This window comes from Lynx rufus, unplaced genomic scaffold, assembly GCF_022079265.1.
Source record: "Lynx rufus isolate CCGP_SWC_20201006 ecotype Redwood Valley unplaced genomic scaffold, mLynRuf1.p SCAF_7, whole genome shotgun sequence".
Lineage (NCBI taxonomy): Eukaryota > Metazoa > Chordata > Mammalia > Carnivora > Felidae > Lynx > Lynx rufus.
This window is the reverse complement of record NW_025814889.1, coordinates 12,234,034-12,261,387: the sequence shown is the minus strand read 5'-3', so window position 1 is coordinate 12,261,387 and position 27,354 is coordinate 12,234,034. Positions and strand designations below refer to the sequence as shown.

General features: G+C 44.6%; 1 protein-coding gene across 7 annotated transcripts in view; it reads left to right on the top strand.

Annotated features, from left to right (window-relative positions):
- Positions 1 to 26,471, top strand: part of SEPHS1 (selenophosphate synthetase 1) — a 30,237-nt gene extending 3,766 nt beyond the window's left edge. For 5 of the 7 annotated variants that reach the window (XM_047066173.1, XM_047066175.1, XM_047066172.1 and 2 more), the window contains 7 exons: positions 4,265 to 4,368; positions 6,378 to 6,485; positions 7,708 to 7,862; positions 11,347 to 11,437; positions 13,639 to 13,738; positions 22,453 to 22,665; positions 24,513 to 26,471. In XM_047066173.1, coding sequence (XP_046922129.1) covers positions 4,265 to 4,368; positions 6,378 to 6,485; positions 7,708 to 7,862; positions 11,347 to 11,437; positions 13,639 to 13,738; positions 22,453 to 22,665; positions 24,513 to 24,727 — 986 coding nt within the window. In that variant the 3' untranslated portion in view covers positions 24,728 to 26,471. The remainder of the gene's footprint in view (positions 1 to 4,264; positions 4,369 to 6,377; positions 6,486 to 7,707; positions 7,863 to 11,346; positions 11,438 to 13,638; positions 13,739 to 22,452; positions 22,666 to 24,512) is intronic. The other 2 variants (XM_047066176.1, XM_047066177.1) reach the window with 2 other exon arrangements.
- Positions 26,472 to 27,354: the final 883 nt, after the last annotated feature.

Genomic DNA, 27,354 nt, shown 5'->3' with positions numbered 1-27,354 from the left:
CTCCTGTGGGGAGGAGGGAGAAGACTGAAGCTGTGCTTGACCCTGGGACGTCATCTGGCATTGAGAGCGTGGTTTTCCTTCTTTACTAAATTCCTTTTTTAGTGGTTTGCCTCTTCCCAAACACAGAGCTCAGAAAGAAATTCTAGGCTGTTGGAAATTGTTAGCTTTTATCATGTGGTGCGCTAAGGACGTGGCGAAACACCGTGATCGCTTTGCCTTTTGAGCGTTTGGCATGTACTCTAGGAGTTTGGGTGCTTGGTAGTCGTGGTATTCGACTTGATCAGCTTTCTTACAGAAGGTTTTTATTTCGTTTACTTTCACCCGTTGTCTTATTGTGTAGTTCTGTCCTCCAACCCGAGATCCTCCTTTCTTCCCCAAAGAATATATCAAAGCCGAGCTGCTTTGGTGGGGAGACAGGAAAACTCACCCCCCACACTCTAGGGGCCGCGGGGCTGGCTCCCAGGAAGGAGTTCAGTGCGAAAACCACTGTCGTCTAGCTGGTGTGGAAGCCGGGAGAAATACCACGGGAGTGAGCTGGATCGGCTGTCGGCATACTTGTCAGGCAATAAGAATATACCGAGAAAGCTGTCAGATAACGTGGTCGAGAGAAAGACGCTGCCAAATGGGCGAAAAGAGATGCAATAAAAACCTTACGTGTAAAGTAGTAATGCCTCTTTCTGACTTCCCTGCGGACCTCGCTGAGCATGCCGTGCGCGGTGAAGCATTTTGAAAATGGGTCACATCATTCGCTCCTTCCCTCAGCCCCGTGATGCCGGGGAGGGTCGAGTAAGTCATTCCGTGTCACTCGGTGAGGGTCAGGACCGGGAGTCCGTGTCCTCTGATTCCTCCGCCCACCGTACTGTTTGCCCTCGGGTCTCTGAGACCGGCGTGTTTGAAGTGAGGAGAGGGGCTGCACCAGCTGCAACCTAGCAGTGGCATCGGGGACAGATGTCAGCAGCAAGGGGAGAGGTAGAAAAATATGTTACCAGAACACGGTAGCAAAGGAGTCTAGTCACACAGGGCTCTTGAGAAGTCATTGGAAGCCGTGACCCTTTCCCAGAAAAATGCACACCCACAAAATGTAGCGTTCACGGTGTTCTCTAGGGGTACACGGACCCCAGGTTGCAAACAAAGGGACGCTGAAGAAAGCATAGTGTTAGAACCTTGTACAGAAGTGGTATATCCAGATAGCAACAACTTTGCTTTGGAATTGGATGTAGATTCGTATCCTGACAACAGTCACTTACTTGTCACTAATGGTAATCTGTGCACGGTCTTACCCTTCTGAGTGACAGTTTCCCAGTCGGTAAGATGAACTGTTTGTAATTGTTGGAAGTACCAGAAATTATTTGTGTGTGTATACGTACCGTGTGTATCTGTTTCTAAATTTTTGTTAATGTTTTGTTTATTTTTGAGAAGGAGAGAGAGAGCACGAGCAAGAGTGAGGGAGAGGGAGACACAGAATCCGAAGCAGGCTCCAGGCTTCGATCTGTCAGCACAGAGCCCGATGTGGGGCTCAAACTCACCGACTGTGAGATCATGTCTGAGCCGAAGTTGGTAGCTTATCCAACTGAGCCACCCAGGCACCCCTATCTGTTTCCAAGCTAGAGTGTCCTACCTCCCGGGTTCTAAGATGTAACAGTTGTTAAATGTACACATGTTTATTTAGATGTATTCTAACTAAAGAAATGTTGAAATCAGTGCTTCTTGCCTGGTACTTACGAGCTATCGAGTATTGATCACCATCACTGGTGGTGATGGTGTGATCATTGGGTTATTTTTTCTTGACGGCTTCAGTCTTGCTGAGAGCTTAGAATTCTCCAGCATCCACTGCTAATTAAATCTGCACCGCTCATTCTGGTATTTGAGGCTTCCTCCACTCTGTGGCAATTTCCTCTGTTACCGCTTGCCCTCTCCCTGGACTGTCCCTCTCTCCCCCAATCACCACTGACCGGACTGGTGCTGTCCAAAAGAAATGTGATGTGAGCCACATGTATAATTTCAAATTTCTGAATCTTTAAAACAGCGTCAGAAGAAATTAATTCTAACATATTTGATTTAACCTAATGCATTGTGTATAAAAAACATCATGTAAATATAGTTGATCTGAAACGTTACTAATGAAATGTTGGGTTTTTTGGTACACAGGCTCAAGAGTCACCACTCAGAATGCTCTGATGCGGCATATAAGTAGAAATTAAGTTCTTCACGATTCTAATTTATTTATTTTTTTTAATGTTTATATACTTTTGAGAGTGAGAAAGACAGAGCGTGAGCAGGGGAGGAGCAGAGAGAGAGAGGGAGAGACAGAATCCGAAGCAGGCTCCAGGCTCTTAGCTGTCAGCACAGAGCCCGACACGGGGCTCGAACTCACAAACTGTGAGATCGTGACCTGAGCCAAAGTCAGTCGCTTAACTGACTGAGCCACCCAGGCGCCCCTCAAATTTATTTAATTCAAATTTAGGATTAACCAGATTAGAAACATTGAAAGCTAACATTCAGCAACTGCATTCAGTCTATTTCAGGAGTCCTGTAGTTTACATGAAAACCCCGAAGAAAACAGTGTTTCGCTCTTTTCTAAAGCAAATAGTAACATTCTCAGAATAACCTGTTGTTGGCATTACCAATGTAGGGAGAGTCAGTATGAGTTAAATTGTGGTTCTTCACCTTGGCACTTACCTGCCGGGGATGAATTTCCGTGCATTTCCCTGCTCGGTCTGACCTCCCGCTGGGGATCACTCACTACCTGGGCAGCCGGCTCCATTGTCACAGATCTGTGAGACTTGCCGTCCAGACACTGCTTTGCAGAAAATCAGCCCGCCTTCGATGAGCCTCTGACTTTTTATTAAACCTGATTTTGTTTTTGCATTCGTAATAAGGGGTCAAGGCCAGGGGCAGTAAGGTGCCCTATGAGTCGGCCTCTGTTGGGTATTTTGCCGTTGTGGATCTGGGTTAGCTGTGCCTCAGCAGTGTTGCTCAAGCAAAACATGAAAGGTACTGGTGTGTTCACTTCAGCCTGATACAGACAGGACTTGTTCTCCTTCCGTTTGGAATTCTGATTTGGAATTCTGAATTGCGAGGGTGCCTGCTGTGCGCTTGTGTCCTTTGCTGTTTCATCCTGACTCTTTCTCTGCCTTCGGCTGTTCGCCACAAAGTTGAAATAATCCCAAGAGGTCTGGAGGGCATCCTTTGGAGAGACGCATAGGAAAGCACTCGGTATTCGGCTTACTTGGTGGGAAGGCCAGTCTGAATTTGAGAACACCTGCATTACAGGTGATTTTCAAAGAAAGGTAGCCTACGGCAGCCCAGTCTTCATCATTTCTAAACTGATTTGAGTAAAAGGGAATCATTTCTAATTAGATCATCAATTGTCCATGTTATCTTTCTAAACATTTAGATACAATTTTTTTTTTTTTTTTTTTTTTTGTGAGAGACCGGGAAAGAGCCCCTAGAAACAATTCTTAATGAATTGAAATGTTTCCTACAGTCCTGTTTAGCGAAGTATTTTTCCCTGTTCATAATGTAAGTTAGTAAAGGTGACATTTACAAGTTTTCCACAAGAGGAATAACATGAAATGTTAAAGTTTCCCCTTAAAAAATGCTTCCGGGAACCTACGTAACAGATCACCTGGGTACCACAGAGTATGTACTTGCTTGACTGGAAGCAATGAATATGAATACCTGTTCCAGTGACAAGTTGACAGCAGCGGGCCTGATGTGGGGCTCGAACTCACGAACCACGAAATCATGACCTGAGCCAAAGTTGGATGCTCAACCGACCCAGCCACCCAGGTGCCCCATAACTTTTTTTTTTACGTGTGTAAAAGATTTTACAGATTTTCTGTTGGGGAAAATAGAATAATTGCCTGAAGATCGGTTCAGAAAGCACGTATAGATAAGACAACCCAAGTTGTACTTACACTTTCTCATCTTTAAGGAAATTCTCTGTGGTGCCAGTCACATGATACAGTAATATGAAGGGGAAATTTCCATTTGAAGCATCGTTAAAGTCTAAAAATTGTACCGTGTAGAAGTTGAGTCTTCATGACTAACGAATTTTATTCTCACTTTCTACCTTAAGCTAGTTATGTTTCACGTTTATTTCAGTTAATGCTACTTGATAGGAAACATGCTGCTTTATTGGCAGGGTGCATTGTTCCTTAAGTGTCGTGCACACGACTGTTCGTCTTCACAACACCAGTGGTAGGAAATGAAACGGCTTTTCCATTTGACTTTTGGGTGATGGTAACTTTCATCTTTGCAGGCATTGGAATGGATACTTGTGTCATTCCTTTGAGGCACGGCGGTCTTTCTTTGGTTCAGACCACGGATTACATTTATCCTATCGTCGATGACCCTTACATGATGGTGAGTTTGACCCTGGTGCGTTTTTACATCTGGGACTGCTTGCTGGTCGGGTTTGGGGCTGTGGCTGGGGATTTTGTTTTTGTCACACCCAACTTGTTCTCGTCCCGCCCTGCCCTGACTTCTGCACGTGGAGCCAGTGGATCTGTGCCCTGCTCACACTTGGTACCTTGCGGAAGGCAGTCACAGCAGACGCGGTGAGCCCTCTGCTGCTCTTGGACCTGATGCACGTCTGCACGGACACCTGTTGTCTCAGCATGTGTGTTGACTGACCTGTTTGTGGTTTCCTTCTTTCTTTCTCTCTCTGACCGTTGTCAACTCCACACTCCTGTGTTTCAGGCTTAGATGTGTTAACCATACTCTGTAGCGGGACTGATCCTAGATGTTTCCTTCCGGAAGTAAACAGCTTAGCATCTCACCACAGTTAAGCTTCTTGACCATTCATTCTGATTCTGGTCACCATCCACCTCGGTGTGTTAGCTGCCACTGTGTAGAATACATGTCCGAACTGCTGCGTTGAAGTTTCTAGCTGCTGATCGTGGCCTGCCTAGATATATTTTCCATTTGTTCTGTGCATGGTTACGCCAGCAACCCCTTGGTCTAACCAACTTTAACCCCTACCCTACCAGACAAGGAGCCGATGAAGCGACTGGGAACGTCCCATTGTTAGGAAATGGTCCTCCCTGTGTGCCATGGGCACTGGGATCAAGCCTCACACATAGGGACCTAGGCCATGAGACAGCTAAGTGCGGGGAGGAGGAAGATCACCTCTCAGGTGCCAGCGACACGCATACAGTTTACTAGAAACCTGGTCTGGCCTCTGCATGTCTCTTCTCTCCTGAGCCTGACCTGCACCACACCCCAGGCGCCACCAGAGGCAGAGGTGCTAGAACCGGAATCCATCCTTTATCCAGCATGTCTTAAAAGCACGTGAGAGAGCCCAGGACAGAAGGGACAGAAAATTGCTGCAGCTCTACACCCCCAAGGTGCAAAACACCTGTGGCCCTTGCTAGTGCTGCTTCTAAGCTCACTGCTGATCGGCCAGGAAGTTGTAAGGAAACCTCAACAAGCCATGAACCAGCTGCTGGAAATAATCCTTGGGGGTTTGATTGTCCTTATATCAGAAGAAAAATTTGTTATTTTTCTCTTTCACTGTCTAGAAGTGACAACTTAACATTTATGTTATTTTATTTTATTTTTAGTTTTATTTCTAAGTCATCTCTACACCCAACGTGGGGATCAAACTCAAAATTTTGAGATCAAGAGTTGCATGCTCTACTGACTGAGCCAGCCAGGCGCCCCGACAACTTCTCTTTAATAAATCTCCAGTGGTGATAAAAGAACAAAATCTTACCACATTTCTTTTGAATCATTTTGAAGTCCCCTATTAAATAATATAGCTCACTGGAAACACTTTTTATTTTCTTTAGAAAACAATCTGACTTCGAGCTTGGATGGTTTTTTTTTGTTTTGTTTTTTGGGTTTTTTTTTGTCTCTTCTATTTTTTGATTTCTCAACCAAGATGTTTTTCCTGTTTATCTTCTAGAGCCTTGAAAAGAAGCTACCAAAATTTCTCCCTCCCTGTATTATAAAAAACCGTCTTCTCTGTAACCAGTAAAGTCAACATATTTTTAGCGTCTGTTTAGGATACATGGCCGTTTCCAAGATTGCTTTAGGACTGTTGTTTTCAAACTTTCTCCTTCTATAGTTCTCCTCCCAGAACCATCCGCTCCAGCCTCGCTCACCCCAGCGTGTGCCCCCAACCCCCATTCCCCATCTACGTAAATTGCAGATTTCTCCCAATATCTTAGAACGGGAAAGAACATGGAAATAACTGCTGTAGGAATGTCTGAGAAAGACTGAAGGAACGACCTAGTGGTTCTGTGACTGAATGCAGGACACAGAAAACGGGGACCACATCCCTGGAAAGTCCCCGAGTTCTGGGACGTGCCCTGTAGGCACACACGGAAAGTCCCCTACTTGTCCTTGCTCATGCCTCCCCTCTCTTCCAGGGCAGGATAGCATGTGCCAATGTCCTCAGCGACCTCTACGCGATGGGGGTCACGGAATGTGACAATATGCTGATGCTCCTTGGAATCAGTAATAAGATGACGGACAGGGTAAGTAGTGTTGTTGTCTCAGGGGCGTCACTTGACCGGGTCGCCCTGCGTCCCTCGTCTGTAAAGCGAGGCGGCCAGGCAGTGCAGCTTTCCTACTCTTGTCGGGCTCCCTGTTTAGTTTTTGGCAGCTGTCCGTGAATTAAAATAGAGAGTCTGGCCTATTCTTCTTTTCGTTTCCACCACCTGCTTCCCGTTCTCTCTTCCAGGTAGACTGAAGCCAAGACAGTCATGTTTGTTTGATAAAGTCTAGGCCACAGTAATAGCACCTCCGTGCCAGGCGTGTGGACCGGGCCCGCCCTGCAGACCCCCGGCTTGTGGCACGGAGGCTGGCCGCCTTCCTCTGCTTGCTGCTCGGGTCGCTGATGTGGATGGTGAAGAGACGGGTGTCGTGTGTGTTTATGGCTCACTCGGCAGTGTCTGTGGCCTTGCTGCCAGTGCCTGCTGGTGGACACAGAGAGGGTTTCCATTTAGATCATTTTTGTTCCCCAAAAGAAGTCTTGCCCTGCCTATTTGCAGTAAAGCCCCCACAACATGCGCTTGGGTCATAACTTGAACAGGCTCTGGAGAAGGGCATGTGGATGCGTATTAAGCTAGCTCTAGAGTTCTTTTTTTTTTTTCCCTTTTTTTTTTAAATTAATTGAATTTTTTTTTTTTTAAGCTAGTCTTGGAATTCTTGGGAACCATGTAAGTTGCTGGCTCAGATTTAGGGCAGACCTGTGTATCCAGTCATATTCTAGTTTTTAATTCTCTGTTATCTGGGCTTCGTTCACATTGTAACCTAGAACAACTTCTAACTTCTGATAAAATGGTTACAATGTCAACTGTTCCGTATTTCTTTCTGTTATTCCCTGCCCCATCTGTAAGCTTCCAGGACTTCCTTCAGGGCTTTACAATCTTTTATTATGTAAAAAAATTTTTTTTAATGTTTTTATTTATTTTTGAGAGAGAGAGAGAGACAGACTGAGCGCAGCGGGGGAGGGGCAGAGAGAGAGAGGGAGACACAGAATCTGAACAGGCTCCACGCTCTGAGCTGTCAGCACAGAGCCTGACGTGGAGCTCACACTTGGGAACTACGAAATCATGACCTGAGCCGAAGTCGGGCAATTAACTGAGCCACGCAGGTGCCCCTACAGTCTTTTGTTAAAACTATAAGGGTGGATTCTCTTTCCTGCGTTTTGAACTGAATTATGTGACTTTTCATTTGTGTTCTTTTAAACCGTAGGAAAGGGATAAAGTGATGCCCCTAATTATACAGGGTTTTAAAGACGCAGCCGAGGAGGCAGGGACGTCTGTGACGGGTGGCCAGACGGTGTTAAACCCCTGGATCGTTTTGGGAGGAGTGGCTACCACCGTCTGCCAGCCCAACGAATTTATCATGTAAGTTGATTTCTGTTTCGTGTCTCCTGACCTGCTTCCCCCTTTTTCATTTTTTGGCAAAGATTTGTTGAGATGCTCATTCACATCACATACAATCCACACATTTAGAGTACACAAAGCAGTGATCTTCGGTACGTTCACAGAGGTACGCATCCGTCACCAGAGTTGATCTAGAACGTTCCGTCACCCCAGCTGGAAACCCGCCCTCCTTCAATGTCCGTCACATTCCCCCTGCTCCCCTTCTGCCTTCTGTGACTTCACATAATATTAGCATGATGGTTTTAGGGTTCATCATTTTGTAGCATGCATCAGTGCCTTATTCCTGTTTATTAAAAATTCTGGATTTTTTAAAATACGTATTTGTTTAAGTAATCTCTGCACCCGACCTGGGGCTCTAACTTGCGACCCCGAGATCAAGAGTCACTCACTCTTGTGACTGAGCCAGCCAGGCACCCACTAGATTTTATTCATTAAGGTACAATTTATTTAACAAAATTTCATACCACGTAAAATTAAACTTTTTTAAAGTATGCACTTCATTGGTTTTTCACATTCACAAGGTTGTGCGTCCATCACTGCTGTCCAATACCAGAACGTTTGGATCGCCCCCAAAAGAAATCCTGTATCTATTAGTGGTCACTGTCAGTTCCCTCCCACCCCCCCGTCCTGGAAACCAGTAGTGTGCTTTCTGTTTTGTGAATTTGCCCATGTTAGACATTGGTGTGTTCACAGTTGATGGATGTGTTAACGAATGATGTTGCTGTGAACTTTTGTGTGGACGTACATTCCCTGTCCCACGGGTATATACCTAAGAACTACTGGGTCCTGTGGTAACTGTGTATCGTGGGCAACCGCCACATGGCTTTCCCAACAGTGGCACCGTTTTACATCCAAAGAAGCAGCATGGGAGAACGTCCATGTCCTCACCAGTCCTGGTTCTTGTCTGCATGTTTGATGGCAACCGTCCTAGCGGGTGGGAGGTGACACAGCCCTAAGTGAAATGGGCATTTCCTCGGTAGCTAATAATGCGAGCATCTTTTCCTGTGTTTTCTGGCCTTTTCTGGATCTTGGGAAAGATTCTCTCCCCTTCTCTCTTTCTCTCTCTTTTAAAAAAATTTTTTTTCTTAATGTTTATTTATTTTTGAGACAGAGAGGGACAGAGCATGAACGGGGGAGGGTCAGAGAGAGAGGGAGACACAGAATCTGAAACAGGCTCCAGGCTCCGAGCTGTCAGCACAGAGCCCAACATGGGGTTCCAACTCACGAACCACGAGATCATGACCTGGGCCAAAGTCGGACACTTAACCGACTGAGCCACCCAGGCGCCCCTCTTTCTCTCTCTTTTTGAACGAGTCTCTCTTGATACAAGTTGTTAACTTTTCACGTTTGACGTCTTGTTAAGAAAAGCCACCGTGTCCCATTTTCTGAAGGATTCGAAACTCCATTCGTTTACCCTTTTTTATGAGTAAATACTATGAGGCACCGTGTCCGCACGGTTCAGAATTCAAAAGATCCAGAAAGGTCTACAATGCAGAGTCCCTCCCCCATTCCTTGTCACCAGTTTCCCTTCCTGGACTGGGCAACCACTTTTTCCAATTTTTAACCAATTTACTGTGGACATTTAGATTATTTTCAATTATTTTGACATTGTAAATAGTACTTCGGTCGGTGTGTACCCTTACACACCGATCATTTTGCGTGAGTGTGGCTCTCGGTAAGAAATACTTCATAGTAGAATTGCTGGGTCCAGTGTGTGTGCGGACTATCTGCACTGGGTGTCTCCAGGCTGCCCTTCAGAGAGGCTCTGGCAGCAGCGAATGGGAAGGCCACGTGTTGGTAACAGACCTCTTGTTCTTTGCCAGTCAGTTTGGTGGCCTAAACCTTACTTCTTCGTGAGTAAAGTTGAGCGTGTTTTTCATATATTCGTGTCTTTTGCCCGGTTTTTGATTGTTTGGAGCTCCTTTTAGACACATTATCTGACAGCTTTCGTGCGAGGGGTCTAGCCTTTTACTTACATCAGAGTTTTGTTTTCCTCTCTTTTATGTGGGCGGTTCTCAAACTTGCCACATAGAGAGGACAGAAGACCCTGAAAGTCTATCTGCCTCACACATTTCAGCTTTTTGGTAGAAAAAGCACTTAGCAGTTGCAACAATTAGAAAGGAAAAATAATAAAACAAGCTTCGGTGGGTTTTTTTTGGTCAACAGTATGTACGTTTAGCTTGTAAAATAGGAATGAGCGTATACACATGATTATATTTCGTAAGATAGTGCCCGTAAACTTAAAAATAACCCGTCAGTTTTATTGCATGTAACTTGTTGATAGTAATTTTTATGGGTTACACATAACCTGTGATGTGCAAGACCATATAAGCATTAAGGTGTGGTTGAGTCAGAGCTGAAGACTTTTATGTCTTAAGGTCTAGTTTTTGGAAAATGAGTTTCTTGTAAACTGTTAATAGAGTTAACATTTTTCAAACCTAACAGCGGATAGAGACATAGGATGAGTCGGGGAGTTATTTGTTGACTTGAAGTCTGTGCCCCGGGCGTTGTAATTGACGTGGGTGAGGGAGTGCGTCATCTGCCATTGGAGGATAGAGCAGCTGGGTGGCCAGGAAGACACAGGTGCCTCCTGTAGTGATGATGCAGCATAATAGGAGTGTGGCTTGGGGATCGGTCCTCATGTTGTCAGTGTTTGCCTTCCCTCTTTGAGAGGGAACCGCCAGGGACGCTGGGGTGGCTCAGTCAGTTATGTGTCAGACTCTTGATTTCAGCTCAGGTCATGATCTCACGGTTTGTGAGTTTAAGCCCTGCATCGGGTTCCATGCTGACAGCACAGAGCCTGCTGGGGTCTCTCTCTCCGCCCCTCCCCCGATCTCTCACGTGTGTGTGTGTGTGTGTGTGTGTGTGTGTGTGTGTGTGTGTGTATGCTTTCACTCTCTAGATAAACTTAGAGAGAAGTCTATACATTTAAAAAAAAAACAAAAACAGACCAGGAACAACCAAGGATTCTGTCTGGGGCCGGGTAGGAAACTTACTGTTGAACAGTCTGAGTTTGAGAACTTTGCTGAAGTCGCCTAAACGTTAGACTGGCAGATTTGAGCCACATCCCACTGCGTCTCTACCTCGTAAGTGCTTGTGAAAAACAGCCCTGGTATCAGAAGTCTGGTTGTCCCAGAACCACGGTGGGCCTGTACTGAGAATCGCACACAAGCGGGGCTGAAGGTTAAGTGATTTGCTTCTTCAGACGCTTCTCGGGGGTGGGGGGGACCTGTGGGTGATTGCACGCTCCTCAGTTCTGTCATTGCTTCTGGTCCAGCGGCAGCCTCAGCGCTAAGTTGGAAGGTTCTACTCCGCTGATGGTGTTTGGCTTAAATTTAAGTAAGCACAGATAGTTTTCACCAGCCTCTTCTTGCTCCTGTTCTGCTGATAGTGCGTCTGTCTCTTCTGTGCCCCTGACTGGAACCCGCCTTGTTCTCTTCTCCAGGCCAGATAACGCAGTACCGGGGGACGTGCTTGTGCTGACGAAGCCCCTGGGGACGCAGGTGGCCGTGGCCGTGCACCAGTGGCTGGATATCGTGAGTGAACCGCTGCTTGCCATTGTGGGCGGGGGGCGGGGTAGTTTTTGTTGGGGCGGCTGGTTTGGAGACCAGGGCGCTCACCTCGCACATCCGATCGGTTGCGCGTCTCCCGGGCCTGGCACCGGAGTTCGCTTCTCGAGAAGGTGTGTCTGGTCCAGAGCGAGCACCGCGTCTCGTCCGGAAGTAAGCCCGTCCCCTTGCACGTGTTTGCACACATCGCAGATCTGCCACACGTCTTCATTCTGTCTTCTCGAAATAGTCGCACTGCCGGGAAGTGTTTTATCAGCCACATCCTTACAGAAATTCTAGGAACTGTCCGTCGTCCTATGTTAAAGACAGAGTTACGCGTATTAAATGCTTTATCTTTTGTGTCTTAAGCATCACTAACAAAAGGAGAGTGTACAGAAAGTGTAGTGTTTGGGGTAGAACTACGGGCACAGTTACTGACAAATTATTTTAGTCTTGAGGTTTCTGGTTGTTTTATTTATTTTATATAAATGAGTTATATTTAGTTATAACTAAATATAGTTATAATGAGTTATAATTATAATGAGTCATAATTAGTAACTCACAACATATTGATAAATATTTATCTCATGGAGGAAGCATCTAGAATATGAAGTTATTTATTCCGAGTCACTTTTCCGCTGAGCTGTAATCATACTTCGTTTAGGATTTTCTCCTTGCCATAACAATTCAAAAATGAATCCAGTTGTGGCGTAGTCTCACATAACTTGATGCTTTTCGTTTCTGCAACTGTCATCTGAACTACCATTCCTGAGAAACAGTTGAAAAGGAATAATAATTTTACGTTATTCATCAGCCAGGTATATCTTGCTCAATACAGCAGAGTACAGAAGATCTCTAAGCCACATTCTTTAGTTATTTTTCCCTTCCGTCCTGTGATGAGGGGAGGTTTCCCATCAGGTATGATCACCTGTACATCGGATTGGAAAGCCATCACAGGCCAGCAATCCACAGTGACTTTGCATAGGACCACCCAGGTCTGAGTAATTCAACAAGGTTACTGGTAGTAGGTGAGGCAGAGGAGCCTGAAAGACGAAGGGTTTGGGAGCCTGCTCCCTACCCCCAATCTGACACCACCTGTCCTTTTCTCAATGCGCAAAATTGAAAAAAGCAAGATGTGAAGGTCGTGTAGCAGCCTAATACCCTTTCACGAAGGTCAGAAGCAACCCAAGGGTATATTGTCCTGGCACCTGTGTGTATGAGAACACTACTTTGTGTGGCAGGAGAATGAGGTGGTTACCTCTGGGGGAGGACAGGGAGCTGTGGGCCAAGGGAGGATCGCAGGGATGGACTTCAGTTACTGCGTTGGGTGGTGGATCGTTGGATATTATTAAAGACAACGAATGCCTGAATGATGGCCGCTAACGGAGCGTAATGGTAGTATGTCATGAACCCACATTGTGATGCTAGATTCTTTGGAAATCAGACTGTGGAAGAAAGGAAGCCTCTTTTCCCCTGACCTTCGTGATCTCCTCTGTGGTCACCCAACGCTGTCCTTGGGGTGCATGCAATCAAATTCTCTATTTTTTTTTAAGTTTATTTTTGAGAGAGAGAGAGAGAGAGTGAGCACGTGAGCATGAATGGGGGGAGGGGCAGAGAGAGGGAGACAAAATCCCAAGCGGGCTCCACGCTGTCCACGCAGAGCCTGATGCGGCTCGATCCCAAGAACTGTGAGACCATGACCTAAGCCAAAACCCAGAGTGGGTCACTGAACTGACTGAGCCACCCAGGCGCCCCGAAGCTGTTTTCGTAGTCTCTTGTCCACCCAGATGGCTTGATGCAGAGTTTAGGTGAAGTCAGTAAAAGTGTAGTTGTATGAAAATGCGAGCCATCAGCTTATTAGAGGAGGTGGGGAGGAGAAGCAGGGGCACCTGGACTGTGTGCGTGCGTGGCGCATCCTGCTGGTTTTCCGTGGCCGGCACGCTACAGGCCTGGGCCACGCACGACAGTTGGGGGTCAAGAACAGAAAAGATCGCACGATTCTCTGTCTGAAGGGGCCCCTGAAACGCTAGTCACGAGAGCAAGTTGGAAAACTTACCTTTGTGTACAAATTTAGGTCAGGGAAACCGCCAGAAGGTGACAAAGGGAAAAATACACTTTTCTTCAGTGGTTAGAAGATTAATCACATTTTTTCCCTCTCTTTTCCTCCTAACCTCTGTTCCCGTCATTAGCCTGAAAAATGGAATAAGATCAAGCTGGTGGTCACCCAAGAAGATGTCGAGTTGGCATACCAGGAGGCAATGATGAACATGGCCAGGCTCAACAGAACAGGTAAGAGGCGGGATCGGCCAGAAGGGAGACAGTGTAGGCTCTGTGGGCCACGTACGGTCTCGGCCAGTACTGCAGGCCCGTCTGTGTGTCCCTGGTTTGGGGTCATAGGTCAGTAGTAGGAATCCAGATACTCTGTGCGTTCCTGACAGAAACGCATTTTAAACGTGACTTGCATTCGAGAAAACGGATGACTGAGGACTGGGCGAAACATTGCATCGGACGAGGGCGTGAGGGCGCGAAAGCTTTTCCTCCAGCACACTTTCCTCTGTGCGCCTGGGGTCCGGGGCGCCGTGGCCCTGCCAGCGCCTCTGTCCCCCTCTTGCTTAGATCCCCCCACAGTGACAGCAGTGCCAGGCGCAGAGAAGTGTTGAAGTTCTATTTTCTCTCTGTTCCTTCTAGTTCTAAATTTCTGTGATTATGGGCAGTATTGACTTCCTCTGTGCCCCGATTAAATGGAAGTGAAATTTATATAGCATACTTTCGAAAGTATTTGGCTTAGTGGGGCGCCTGAGCGGCTCCGACTGTTGAGTGTCTGACTCGACTGTGGCTCAGGTCATGATTCCGGGGTCGTGGGGTCAAGCCCCGTGTCTGGCTCCACACCGAGCGTGGAGCCTGCTTAAGATTGTCTCCGTCTCTCCCGCTGCCCCTTTCCCCTGCTCACACTTGCACTCTCGCTCTCTAAAAAAAAAAAAAAGAAAAAAAGTATTATTATTTCGAGGTGTTCTCATTGTTGATTCCCACATTTGTGTGTATAAAGGAATAGACATGTCATAATTTTTTCCTCTACATTTTATTTCTCATCTAGCTTCCTAATACTGATAAAATGTAATAATAGTGGTTACCATTTATTTAGTAATTATTGTATATCAGGAACTTGACCTACTTTCCTGTTTAATTTTTAGGACAACCTTACAAGGTAGCTACCAACTCATTCAGGGTCACACAGCTAATCAGTGGGGACCTAGGATTTGAAACTACTGCTTGTAATGCTTGTAGTATTATGGTCTATTCCTTTCTGAACAATTTAGTAAGAAATTGAGGCTATTTCACAGTCTCTATGTATGGTAATTGAGTGAATGTTTTGGTACTAAGTTTTAAAAGCAGATTAAAATAAAATAGGAAAGGGGCACCTGGGTGGCTCAGTTGGTTAAGTGTCCGACTTTGGCTCAGGTCATGATCTCATGGTTTGTGAGTTCGAGCCCCGTGTCGGGCTCTGTGCTGACAGCTCAGAGCCTGGAGCCTGCTTTGGATTCTGTCTGTCTGTCTGTCTCTCTCTCTCTCTCTCTCTGTCTCTCTCTCTCTCTGCCCCTTCTGCTCATGCTCTGTCTCTTGTCTCTCTTTGTCTCTCAAAAATAAATAAATGGTAAAAAAAAAAAAGAAAAAGAAAAAAGAAAAAAAATTAATAAAATAAACCAGGAAAGTTCCAGAAGCAGAATTCTCCTTACTGAAAGCAGCAAGGGTTGCTGAGGGAATTACTTCTCATAGAGTTGAAGCATCATATTCTCCCCTTTTCCTGCCTTTCATATGCAGATAGAAAACACCAGGCATATTGCATAATTAAGAAGGAAGCTCTTCTCGTGAGTCTTTGAAGTCCTAACCTCTGATGTGCCAGAGGAACTGTTTCTAGAAAAGCATCTGTGCAGATGATTTGGAAGCAAACCAGCATTTAGAGCGTCAGCTCCAAGAGGGCAGAGAGTTTTGTTTGTTTTGTTTGCCGTGGTGTCCCCAGCGCGGAGAAGAACGCGGGGCACACTGTGGGTACTCGTTACATCGAATGAGCTAACTTTGCCACCTGCTAGCTTTCTTTTTGGTACTTCATGGATATTTTCCTTTTCATAATTCTGTGAATTGGATCCTATTTCTCCCCTTTGGCCGAAAGGAAGTACGTAAGTACAGGCAGATGCTGTTCTCAAACCCAAATCTGTCTGTCTCCAAAATTGCTCTTTCTCCAGTACCACAAATTCCATCAACGTAAGGCAGTGAAGGAAATTTATACGGTTTTTTTCTGGAAATACCGGTGTTCTTTCTCCTCATTAATTGCATGCTGTAAGGACGTGGGTTGTGGGGCGTCCTGTCCGGGAACTTTGAAGATGAAATTCAAAAACCGTTTCCTTAGAAAAGTCACTCTTCATTCGGTTCTTCCGAGTTCCCTGAGCAAGCAGTCAGAAACAGATTTGAACGTACTTTCTTTGTCCTCTCCCCTCAATCCTTCAGTTTCCCCCAAATGACTGCACCAAACGGATATGGTACTTAAGCCAATGAACTCTTCAGTTATTGAAAAAAGAAGAAATGGTAGGGCTGACCAGGGGATCTTAAAAGAGCTTTTCCGACACTCTGAATCACTTCACAATGTGACAATATGGGGCGCCTGAGTGGCTCAACCAGTTAAGTGTCCAACTCTTGATTTCGGCCCAGGTCATGATCTCACGGTTCCTGAAATGGAGCCTGCACTTGGGATTCTCTCTCTGCCCCTCCCCAGCTCGCATCCATGGGCGCACTCTCCCTTTCTCTCTGTCTTAAAAATTGATAAACTTGGGGTGTCTGGGTGGCTCAGTTGGTTGAACATCCAACTTTGGCTCGGGTCATTATCTCGCAGTTCGTGAGTCTGAGCCCTGCATTGGGCTCTGTGCTGACAGCTCACAGTCCGCTTTGGATCCTCTGTCCCCCTCCCTCTCTCTGCCCCTTCCCTGCTCATTCTCTCTCTCTCTCTCTCCCTCTCCCTCTCTCTCTCTCCCTCCCCCCTCCCTCTCTCTCTCTCTCTCTCAAAAATAACCATTTAAATAAATAAATAATCTAACTTACAAAACTGTGAAAACAGATTATTTTTTCCCAACATTTGCCATTCTCCCCTTCCTTAAATTACAATTTTTTATGAGATGTTGGGGCACCTGGGTGGCTCAGTGGGTTGAGCATCTGACTTTGGCTCAGTTCATGATCTCGCAGTTAGTGAGTTTGAGCCCCACATCAGGCTCTTAGCTGTCAGCCCAGAGCCTGCTTCAGATCCTCTCTGTCCCTCTGATCTCTGCCCCTACTTTGTTCATGCGCGTGTGTGCGCACTCTCTCTCACACACACACTCACACACACACACAGGCTTTCTCTCAAAAATAAACATTAAAAACAATTTTATGAGATGTCCAGTTGATGCAAAAGAATTCTATGAAATATGTGCAGGGCTTAAGAGAACAACACCCATGTGCCCACCGTCTCGTACGAGAAACAACGTGGTCTTGGAAGCCCAAAGGTGTCCCTCCCACACTCTGTTCCTAGATTCCTGTGCAGGAGCAGCTCCTGCTCTGAGTCCCATGTTTATTCTCATGTATTTTGCTTTTGTTATTATTATTATTATTAATCTTAGAGCAAGAGAGGGAGAGAGAATCTTAAGCAGGTTTCATGCTCAGTGCAGAGCCCGACTCAGGGCTAAATCCCACAACCCTGGCATCATGATCAAAATCAAGGGTCACATGTCCAACTGACTGAGCCACCCAGGCACCCCCTCATGTATTTTAAAATCTTTTTATCACAAAGACTTGCATCTTTAAGCAGTTAGTTGGGTTTTTTAATTTTTTGCTTCACTGAATCATACCTGTTCTCTTTTTCTTGCTGTCTTGTGCACGTTTAACACTCCTGAGTGTTATTCCTGGTGTATGTAGTTGTACTTAATTCATTTTCATCGCTGTACAATTGTCCATTCTGTCGCTGACTTACCCTGACTGCTGCTAGTGGGCATTCGGGTTCCTGCAGAGAACTTCCTCGGCCCGGGCTTCTGGTCCATACGTGTAAGAGGTCAGTGCTGCCTCGGCGTTTCTAGATGGTGCTCGTAGCTTCTGAGGGTGCTTGTACGCCACGGTTTATAATGACCTGCCACATTTAAATTTTTTCTGTAATATATTTTTCCATTTATTTTATATGTATTTTTTACTATAAAAAAAAAAGATATGCTCATTATAGAAGTTTTTAGAAAATGAAAAAAGGAGAGAAGAAACATCATCCCTGGTCCCACCACCCAAGACAGCTTCTGTTAATATATTTATGTTTTCTTGCAGGGTTTTTTTCTATCATTGGTTGGTGGTTTACTGTTGTTTTATTGTTCATGTTTTCAACTAGTGGTTGTCATACATTTTACTTGTATTTGGAATGTGTTTTTATTTACTTAACATTACCAAATTCTTTTTTTCCCACATTATCTCATCATAGAACACATAATTTTTAATGCCTTGGATGATTTACCAGAAATATAACATAATTAATTTACCTTTTGCCCACTCGTGAATTTGCGGGGAGTGGAGGGGGGGGTCAAATTTTTCCATAGTTAGTTGTCTGTGTTCCAGGAATATTTCTTTGGCTCTATTCCAAAGTCAAATTGTAATTATTTAATTCTTTGTCCTCAGTTGCTCTCCTCACTTACGACCAAGACTTTTCGTTTGTGTTTCTCTGTTCATGTGTCAAACTGTTTAAGGAGTCTTTCTCCTTTTTTCTTTTTTCTTTTTTGGTCCTTCAAATTAAGTCATAAAACAGTAAGAAAGTGATTTTTACAGATTTTTATTTGTATGCTTTTTCAGTTTGCTTGTATTTGAGCATTTAAGATTCCCAGTCCTTACTTTTTGTACATTGTTGGGAGGAATACAATATGGCAGAAGCTTATGGAGGAGCATTTGGTCATATCTAGCAAAATTACATGTACATTTATTTTGACTCCGTGGTCTTGCCTCTGTGACCTATGGAATGACGTGTGTGCGAGGCTATTATTCGTTGAAGCCCGTTTGCAATTTCTAATGGAGGAAACAACCCAAATGTCCATCAGTAGGTTACTGAGTAGGGTAGTCTGTGTGCTTACCATGGAATACTGTACAGCCACTAAAAGCACTGAAAGGTCTTTATTCTTGGAAGTTACCACTTTTTTTGACTTGTCTGATAGAGGAGCGCCTGGGTGGCTCAGTCAGCTGGGCGTCCAGCTTCGGCTCAGGTCATGATCTCACGGTTCGTGGGTTTGAGCCCCGCATCGGGTTCTGTGCTGACAGCTCGGAGCCTGGAGCTTCCTTCGGATTCTGTGTGTATGTGTGTCTCTCTCTCTCTCTGCCCCTCCCCCACTCACGCTCTGTCTCTCTCTCAAAGATAAACAAACATTAAAAACATTGAAAAAAATTGCCTAATATATATCAAGTTAAGGAGTCGCAAAACTGCGTGGGGAAGAATTATTTCAAATCACTCTGAGCCTGGTATTTTCAATGTACAGCCTCAGGACAAAAACCCACAGAGATATGTCATTGTATTCAGTGGGTTTGTGTTGATGAAAATATTGGTATAGTATGATAAAATTAGTAAGTATAGTTGGGAACAAATTTTAAGAATAAAAAGAAATAAGACCAAAGAAGCAGAGTTATAAACTGTAATCTTGGGGCACCTGGTGGCTCAGTCAGTTAAGCGTTCAACTTGATTTGGCTCAGGTCATGATCTCACAGTTTGTGAGTTCGAGCCCCGTGTCAGGCTCTGTGCTGACCTCGCAGATCCTGCTTGGGATTCTTTCTCCCTCTTTCTCGGCCCCTCCCCCACTAGTTCGTGTTCTCTCTCTCTCTCTCTCTCTCAAAATAAATAAACATTAAAAATAAACTATAATCTTTACTTTGGAATTAACAGTATGAACTCAGGATGTTGTTTTTTTTCCCCTAAAAATACTTATTTTCAAGCCAATTGAAAAGGCCTAGAAGCAGTGATAACCCAATAGTAATGAACTCCTAGTGCCCAGATTGTGATCTGAAAATTAACATTTCCCATGAAAAAGTGCCAGGACTCCTTGGGGAAATGACTGATTTCAACTCTGGGAAAGGAAATGCAGAAGATAAGCTCGGGACCTCCTGTGCCTGAAAGTAGTGGAGCCCCCAACAGCTAATGGGGTCCTGTCACTGCACCAGAACTGGAAGAGCTGACCCCACCAGTCAGACTGGAAAGGGGGCAGTTTGAATATCAAAAGGAAGAGTGACTGAAGTCAGCTGAAGCATATCAAGCGTCTGAAAACCAAGGAAATCATAATGAGAGTTGAAACTTCTTGTCCACCTTTGGAAGTTGCTAGAGCACTAGCCATGCATTATGAAAATAAAGGATTCAGTCACACATTTTACCTTTCTTATACGGGTGGTATTTGGGGAAATCCAAATTAATTGTTTTTTAAATTCTTTAGAAGAGTTACTTCTAATAAATGCTGGAAGAATGAATCACACATTTGCCATTTTTGCTGCGCCCTTGATTTAACGAAGCTCAACAAACATCAGTGGCTGCTAAAAACCATTAGGTGAAAGGTTCGTGGGGAGGTGATAAATGCCCCCCACCCCCCCATCAGAGAAACTGAACTTGAATCTCATCATGCCTTGGACCTGGCTGCCAGTTTGGTAGAACCGGTCATCATCAGGGAAGACGGCCAAATCCAGAATGCAGGAACTTCCACAGAAAAAGTGACTGTCTCCACAACAAACAAATGGCATGGGGGAGAAAAAGAGGAAACTCTTAAAAATTAAGAGGTTTAGGAGAAATCTGTTAACGTGCAGTATTGTGTTGGAATGATAATGGTATTGTAGTTAAATTTTTTAAAACCTTTTATTTATGTTTTTAAAAAATTGTTAACATTTATTTTTTTGGGAGGGAGAGAGGGAGCATGAGTAGGCGAAGGGCAGAGCAAGGCCTGAGAGGATCCCAAGCAGGCTCCACGCTATCAGCGCAGAGCCCAGTGCAGGGCTTAATCCCACAAACTGAGATTGTGACTTGAGCAGAAATCGGGAGTCAGAAATGTGTAACCTACTGAGCCAGCCAGGGCACCCCCCTTTTTTTTTAATCTTTTAGAATTACATACTGAAATGTTTACAGGTGAGGTAATATGACTGGGGTTTGCTTTAAAGTTACCCATGCCACCCATATCCCCCAACGAGTAGGCAGGAATAGGTAAGACCCCAGCAGAAAGGTGGTAGTGGTTGAAGCTGGGTTTTGTTGGCTGCACAGGAAGGAGTTCATTGTGATTCATTAAAATTCCCATAGTAAAATTCGCAACAGTAATTCCCTATGCAGGGACAAAATGGTGATCAGTAAAAATGGAACCCTGATTACTGACTGGGGTTCACTGTGTCCTCTAAGCTCATCCAAGATGGCACTGGGAAGAGCTGCTAAACTGCACGTCTTTGCTTATATTAAATGTCATTGGCTGCCTGCTGCCCTGCCCTGCCCAGGCGTGTTAATAGAATGGATGTCTAGTTGCTTAACCACCGTGATGGACTAGAAATTCTCTCCACCTCTGTTGTTGCGAATGCGCTTAGGTAAAAGAGATCTTTGTCTAAAAAGAAAATGTACCAAAAAACACATTCACTCCAGAGTGCTCCTGTAAACATGGAGTGTATTTCATTTCATGAGAAGCATTTAACTTTTAAAAAGTAGACTTTCAGTTACTCCCCCCCCAAATGAACTACTTCAGTATGAATCTAACAAAGGACGTGCACGCTGTGTATGAGGAAAACTATAAAACTGATGACAGAAGTCAAAGAAGATACAAAGAAATGGAGAAGTGTTCCAGGTACAGAGATAGAAAGACTCAGTATCATCAAGGTGTCAGGCCTTCCCAACTTGATGTGTGAATGGAACTCAGTGCAATGCAGTCCCATTCGTAATCCTAGCCAGTTATTTTGTGGATATTGACAAACCGATTCTGAGTTTGGATGGAAGAGCAGAAGACCCCGGGGACAGCCGACACAGTGCTGAAGGGGAGCATTTGGAGGACTGACACCACCCAGCTTCAAGACGGTGTAATTACAGTGGCCACCGCAGTGTGATGCCGGTAATGGTGGACGAGGACATCAGTGGGACAGAAGGCAGAGGCCAGAAATGGGCCCACACGTATATCGTTTGATCTTTGACAAAGGAGAAGGGACAATTCAGTGGAGAAAGGATCATCTTTTCAACAGAACGTACTGGAACGGCTGGACATTTACAGGCAGGAAGTGAACCTAGACACAGATCTTCTTATAAAAATCAACTCAGTCAGTTGAACATCCATCTCTTGATTCCACCTCAGGTCATGATCTCACGGTTTGTGGGATCGAGCCCCGCATGAGGCTTTGTGTTGACAGCGTGGAGCCTGCTTGGGATTCTCTCTCCTCTGCTCCTCCTCTGCTCATGTTCCCTCTCTCTCTCAAAATAAATAAACATTTTTAAAATATGAAATGAGCTATCAAGCCACAAAAGGCATGGTGGAAACTCAAAAGCATATTTCTGAGAAGACCATCTGAAAAGACCAGATACTCTTACGATTCCAAATCTAGCATTCTGGAAAAGGCAAAACTATGGAGACGGTAAAAAGAGCAGTGGTTGTCAGGAGCTGGGGGGAGGGGTGGGATGAACAGGTGGAGCACGGGATTTTTAGGGCAGTGAAACTACTCTGTGTGATACTGATGATGGATACATGTCATACATGTGTGAACACATCCACTACAACATCAAGAGTGAGCCCCAAGGTGAATGAACTTCAGTTAATAATAATGTGTCAAAAATAAACAAACATTTTTTAAAAAATGTTTTTGACAAATTACTTTTTCATTATCCCAGTATGTCATTGCCCTGACGAATTAGGAATTTTGAGATCAAAATTTGTTTAAAATTTTGAGATGAGGTGGGTTTTTTTCTCCTCAGTCTTCATTTATTTCACCAGGTAATAAATGGGTCCTCTGTCCTCTCTTAGCTGCAGGTCTCATGCACACGTTCAACGCCCACGCTGCCACTGACATCACGGGCTTTGGAATTTTGGGCCACGCGCAGAACCTGGCCAAGCAGCAGAGGAATGAGGTGTCCTTTGTGATTCACAACCTTCCCGTGCTGGCCAAGATGGCTGCCGTGAGCAAGGCCTGTGGAAACATGTTCGGCCTCATGCATGGGACCTGCCCGGAGACATCAGGTACAAGGATCCTGGGCCCAGATCTGAGGACTAAGCTAGTGAGGCTAATGGAAATTTCTCTGACAAGGAAGCAGCCAGGTACTTGAGCATGACCCCAAACTGCGTGAGGTCAGTGCTGGTAGATAACCTTGGCCTTCTTAGCACGAATGTTCTTAGGCCCCACGGGTGCCCTGCCATTCTGTGTGTGATAGAGAGCAGTGTTAAATTTCAGTGTTTCTGTTTGGTGACAGGATGGAAGGAAGGGAGAATATGGGGAAAAGGAGTCATTACTCAGCTTTCATTGGAAACTTAGCATTTGAATTAACTGTGATACCTATAGGGGACAGTGAACAGGTTATGTTTTTTCCTTGAAGAAAAAGTCTAAAATTGCAATTTCGGGAATGAGATAGTATATTGTGTCTCCACAGTGCCCCTTAACTTGACTCTTGTGTTTCTTCCCCATATATCCTCTGTCTTTTTTCAGCTTTTGTTATTTCTATTTTCTTGCTAACTCAGGAGTTACTCTGACAACAGGGTCAGATCATCTGGGGATTTAAAAATACCCATGTGTACGGGTCCCGGGGGTGTTCAGTTAAGCATCTGACTCGGTTTTGGCTCAGGTCGTGATCTTACAATTCATGGGTTTGAGCCCCACATCAGCCTCTGCACTGACAGTGTGGAGCCTGCTTGAGATATTCATTCATTCTCTCTCTCTCTCTCTCTCTCTCTCTCTCTCTCTCTCTCTCTCTCTCCCTCTCCCTCTCTCTCCCCCGCCCCCAATTCCCTCTGTTTGCTCCTCTCTCTCTTTCTCAAAATAAATAAACAAAAACTTAAAAACCTTAAAAAACAAAAAAATACCAGTGGTTAGACCTGACCCCCAGGAAGCCTGATTAGCCCAGAGGATTCTGGGGTGCGGCCAGAGGCAAGGACCCCAAAGCCCTGCCCCAAGTCCGCTCTGTAAGAGGGCTTGCAATTCGCTGGTAGGCCTCCCACAGCCTCTGTAGAGGACCCTTCAATTTCCTGTCCTTAAAAAAACAGCAAAAAACTTAAATCCGCTTTCTAGAAAAAAATTCTAAGAGGACAACTGAGCTGTTGGTTCAATGTCTACCCAGAATGGTGCCTGCCACCCGGTGGGCCACTGATGCCACCTGGTGGGCCTGGAGTAAGTGTTGAGTGAATTAATTAATATTACTGGCAAATTCCGTTTGTTTCCTTCATTCAAAATTGAGAAGTTTTTACTTTTTTGCAAAAGTACAGATACATATTTTTTCCTGGTTGTGTTAGTTCCACTTACAAATACATAAAATTTTCTGTCTGAGCTACTGACCTATATTTGATGAAGGTTTTTGTAACATATTTTATGTTTTTTCTGTTTTGAAGAGGACAGAGCCAGATACTCTGAGGCCTACACCTCTTCCTGATCTTAAGTTTTAAGTTAAAAAAAAAGTATATAAAAAAACCCTTTTTATAAAATGAGGAATCCACGTAGATAAGTCAAAAAGGAAAAGTTCTCTTTCGGTTTTAAGTATTTCTTTCAGTGAAGCAAGAAAAAAGTAGCTCCCACGTATGTTATTGAGGCCTTAGACACCTTACTGCTGTTAAATGAGTCACACCTAGCTCATTTTCATTGTTTAAATAAAATTTGTTGTGTGCTTTTTAACATAGTAGCTTACCAAGAAGTCGCTAATTGCTCTGCAGTTTAATGTGTGGGATTCTCAATTGACTGGAAGGGGCAGCTCTTGTAGAGACAGAAAAGAGTTGTTGGCCGAACGGCCATCTGGGCGGAAGCGAGGTGGAAAGGCCGTAGCAGAGAAACTGCTCACCAGGAATCCCAGCTGACGATAATTTTCTTTTTTTCCCTTTGCCAGGAGGCCTCCTAATCTGTTTACCGAGAGAGCAAGCTGCTCGATTCTGTGCAGAGATAAAGTCTCCCAAATACGGGGAAGGTCACCAAGCATGGATTATTGGGATCGTAGAGAAGGGCAACCGCACAGCCAGAATCATAGACAAGCCCCGGATCATCGAAGTCGCACCACAGGTGGCCACTCAGAACGTGAACCCCACCCCGGGGGCCACCTCTTAATCTAGACCCAACTAGCTATTTGGTTTTGTTTTTAAATAGATCTATTTCCTTTTTCATCATTTCAATTAAAGACTATAAACAACAACAAAAATCTCATTGTGTCTACACATCTGGTGACCTTAGGTCGATTTGTGAGTGGATGCAATTAATAAAATAAAATCCATTGCCTTTTTTTCCTGTTACATTAACTGAAGATGCACCTAATCTTGAGGCAGCTTCTGAGTTGAGAATTATATTGTTATCCAATACTGTTGATTCATTTTGAATCTTTAGACACTTATCTCTTGCCGCATAGGCTCTTCTTAAAGGTGCTTTCACGTAGCACAGACATTACCAGTCGTGGGGTCAGATAGCAGTTGGTGTCTTTTCATTTTGTGTGTATTTATCGTTCCTGGTCTGGTCTTTTTTTAAAGTGTCTTGAATGGGATTCTGGAAAGATGGAATTGGTAAGTGACACAACAGTAGCCCGGTAGTGAGAGGGTCGCGTGATTCCTTCCAGTCTTTCCTTTGTAAAGCCCGGTGTCCTCATTCGAGAACATCTCTTTGACCCAGGACATTTTCCCAATAGTGCATTCAGTTGAACGAGGCAAGTGCTGAACTCTGCATGGAAAGCACTTTGAAGACAAGAAAGAAATCTAATTTCTTTTTTTGTAGCCTTCCTAATATTTGCAGTAATACCATTAACTGTTTTCTTTTATTGACAGCAAAAAAGGATACTTTTTGCGATGTAACTAGATGTTCTATAGTGCAACAAGGAATTGCCCCCCGAAAGGGGGTTCGTGTATAATACTCATTTACAATTCAATATATAAGTAACTACACAAATAATTTTTAAATATAATCCATAATAAAGACTGTTCTGTGGATGGTAGTGTTTAATACATTTTATATTTTGTATAGTGATTCAGGCCTCTTGTTTCCTTAAAATCAGCAGTTATTTAGCCTAATTCTCAGCATTATTTTGTCCTTGGTGCCAGTCCATTTTTGTGCACGCTTTTTGTGATCTGTGTTAAAAATCTGCATTGCCAACATCGCAGCTCGAACTTAAACTTGTTATTCAAATAAATATTTAATTTTTTTTTTAATGCTCTTGTATAATCAGATGCCCCCTTTAGTATTATTTTAGAAGCGTTGGGAGGGTTTTGGCTAAAAGTACAATTTATCGGGGAAAACTAGATTTTAGTTTTATAAAACTTTTAAGTCTTTCACGGGACCTATATTTTCTTGAATTAAATTTTGTAGTTCTAGAACAAATAGGCGATCCAAAAAGGTGTTTCTCTGTGTTACTTAAAAACAGAGGCTTCCTTCTGTCTTAACCCACCAAACAGTAAGGAGGGGATCGCTGTCATTAAGCACACGAGTGCTCCGGTGGCTCAAGTGTCTGCCTAAGAGAATAAAGCACCCCCGTCCCTGCGAGTTTCTGAATGCCTCCTGCTTGCAGGCACCAAAGCCGTGAGAACAGACCCTCCTCTTGCCAAAGGAAACCAGCCCTCGGGAGAGGACGCCCCCGGAAGAGGCCTCACCGCGGATGCGCCCTCCACCAGGAGCCAGAGGGCGGCCGCTGCGCGGGCGTGACTGGAACTCAAGCCATACGTGCGGGTGTGCGGGAGCCCAGGGGCCGCTCCGGAACTGACACTGATGGGACGTTTTGTAGGCATTTATACAGATGTTGGTCCCCAAAAGCTACAAACCAGTGGTCTGCAAAATAAAATGTGTTGGAAACCTCTGAGTAAGGTGAACATGCTGTTGAGCTTTTTTTTTTTTTTTTTTTTTTTTGACAACACCAGTGATGACTGAATCTGAATTCTTTTTAATGTTGATCATGCCTTGAATGCTGATGATTTCCTTGGTGGCGGGCCTACTGAGAGGAAGCGAGCTAAGCGGATTATGCACCTGAGGAGATGAAGATTCACGTTTAGAAAAAATGCTGGGGACAAGGAGGTCCGTGTAATTCACGTGATCTCAAGGAGGAAGGACTGGTAAAAGGTGGGGTTTCCCAGAGAACATTCCAGATGACCTGCTTTAAGATCACTTGGGGATGCTTGTCACACGCCCTGCCCCTGATCGGCAGAGTCCGGATTCTGGTGGACTAGGGAATCTGTAACAGGCACCCCAAGTGGCCGAGTGCGGGGAGGTTAGATGTAAAGGGGTGTCGCAGAGGGCCGGGAGAGGAGAAGGAAGGAAGGAAGGAGCTGCTTTCACAATATGCTTTTAAAGGAATTTTTCTCCCAAATTATGCCCACTCTGATTATTGCCATCTGGGGCCAGCAAAACCCAAACCAACCCAAGTGTTTTGAAATTTCCTTGAAGGATCAAGTGATTGAATATTTGGCTTAGCAAAATCTGTGTAAATACCTTCAAATTTGGTGAATAGTTAACACGCAGACAATAATTTGGCTTCCTGGTAGCACTTTAACACTTCACACTGATCTTGGTGCAGTGATTTATTTTCTTTAAATCCTCCGGTGCAGTTGCATCCAAAAATACAGCTTGTGAAAATACACAGAATTTTTTCATACAGCCTGGAAAGGCTGGGCCCTGGTGAGGTCAGTTACTCCTCGAGGCAACAGGCGTCACTTGCCAAGGAATATCAAAGCCTCACTTGTTGTTTGCACAGGCTGTGTTGA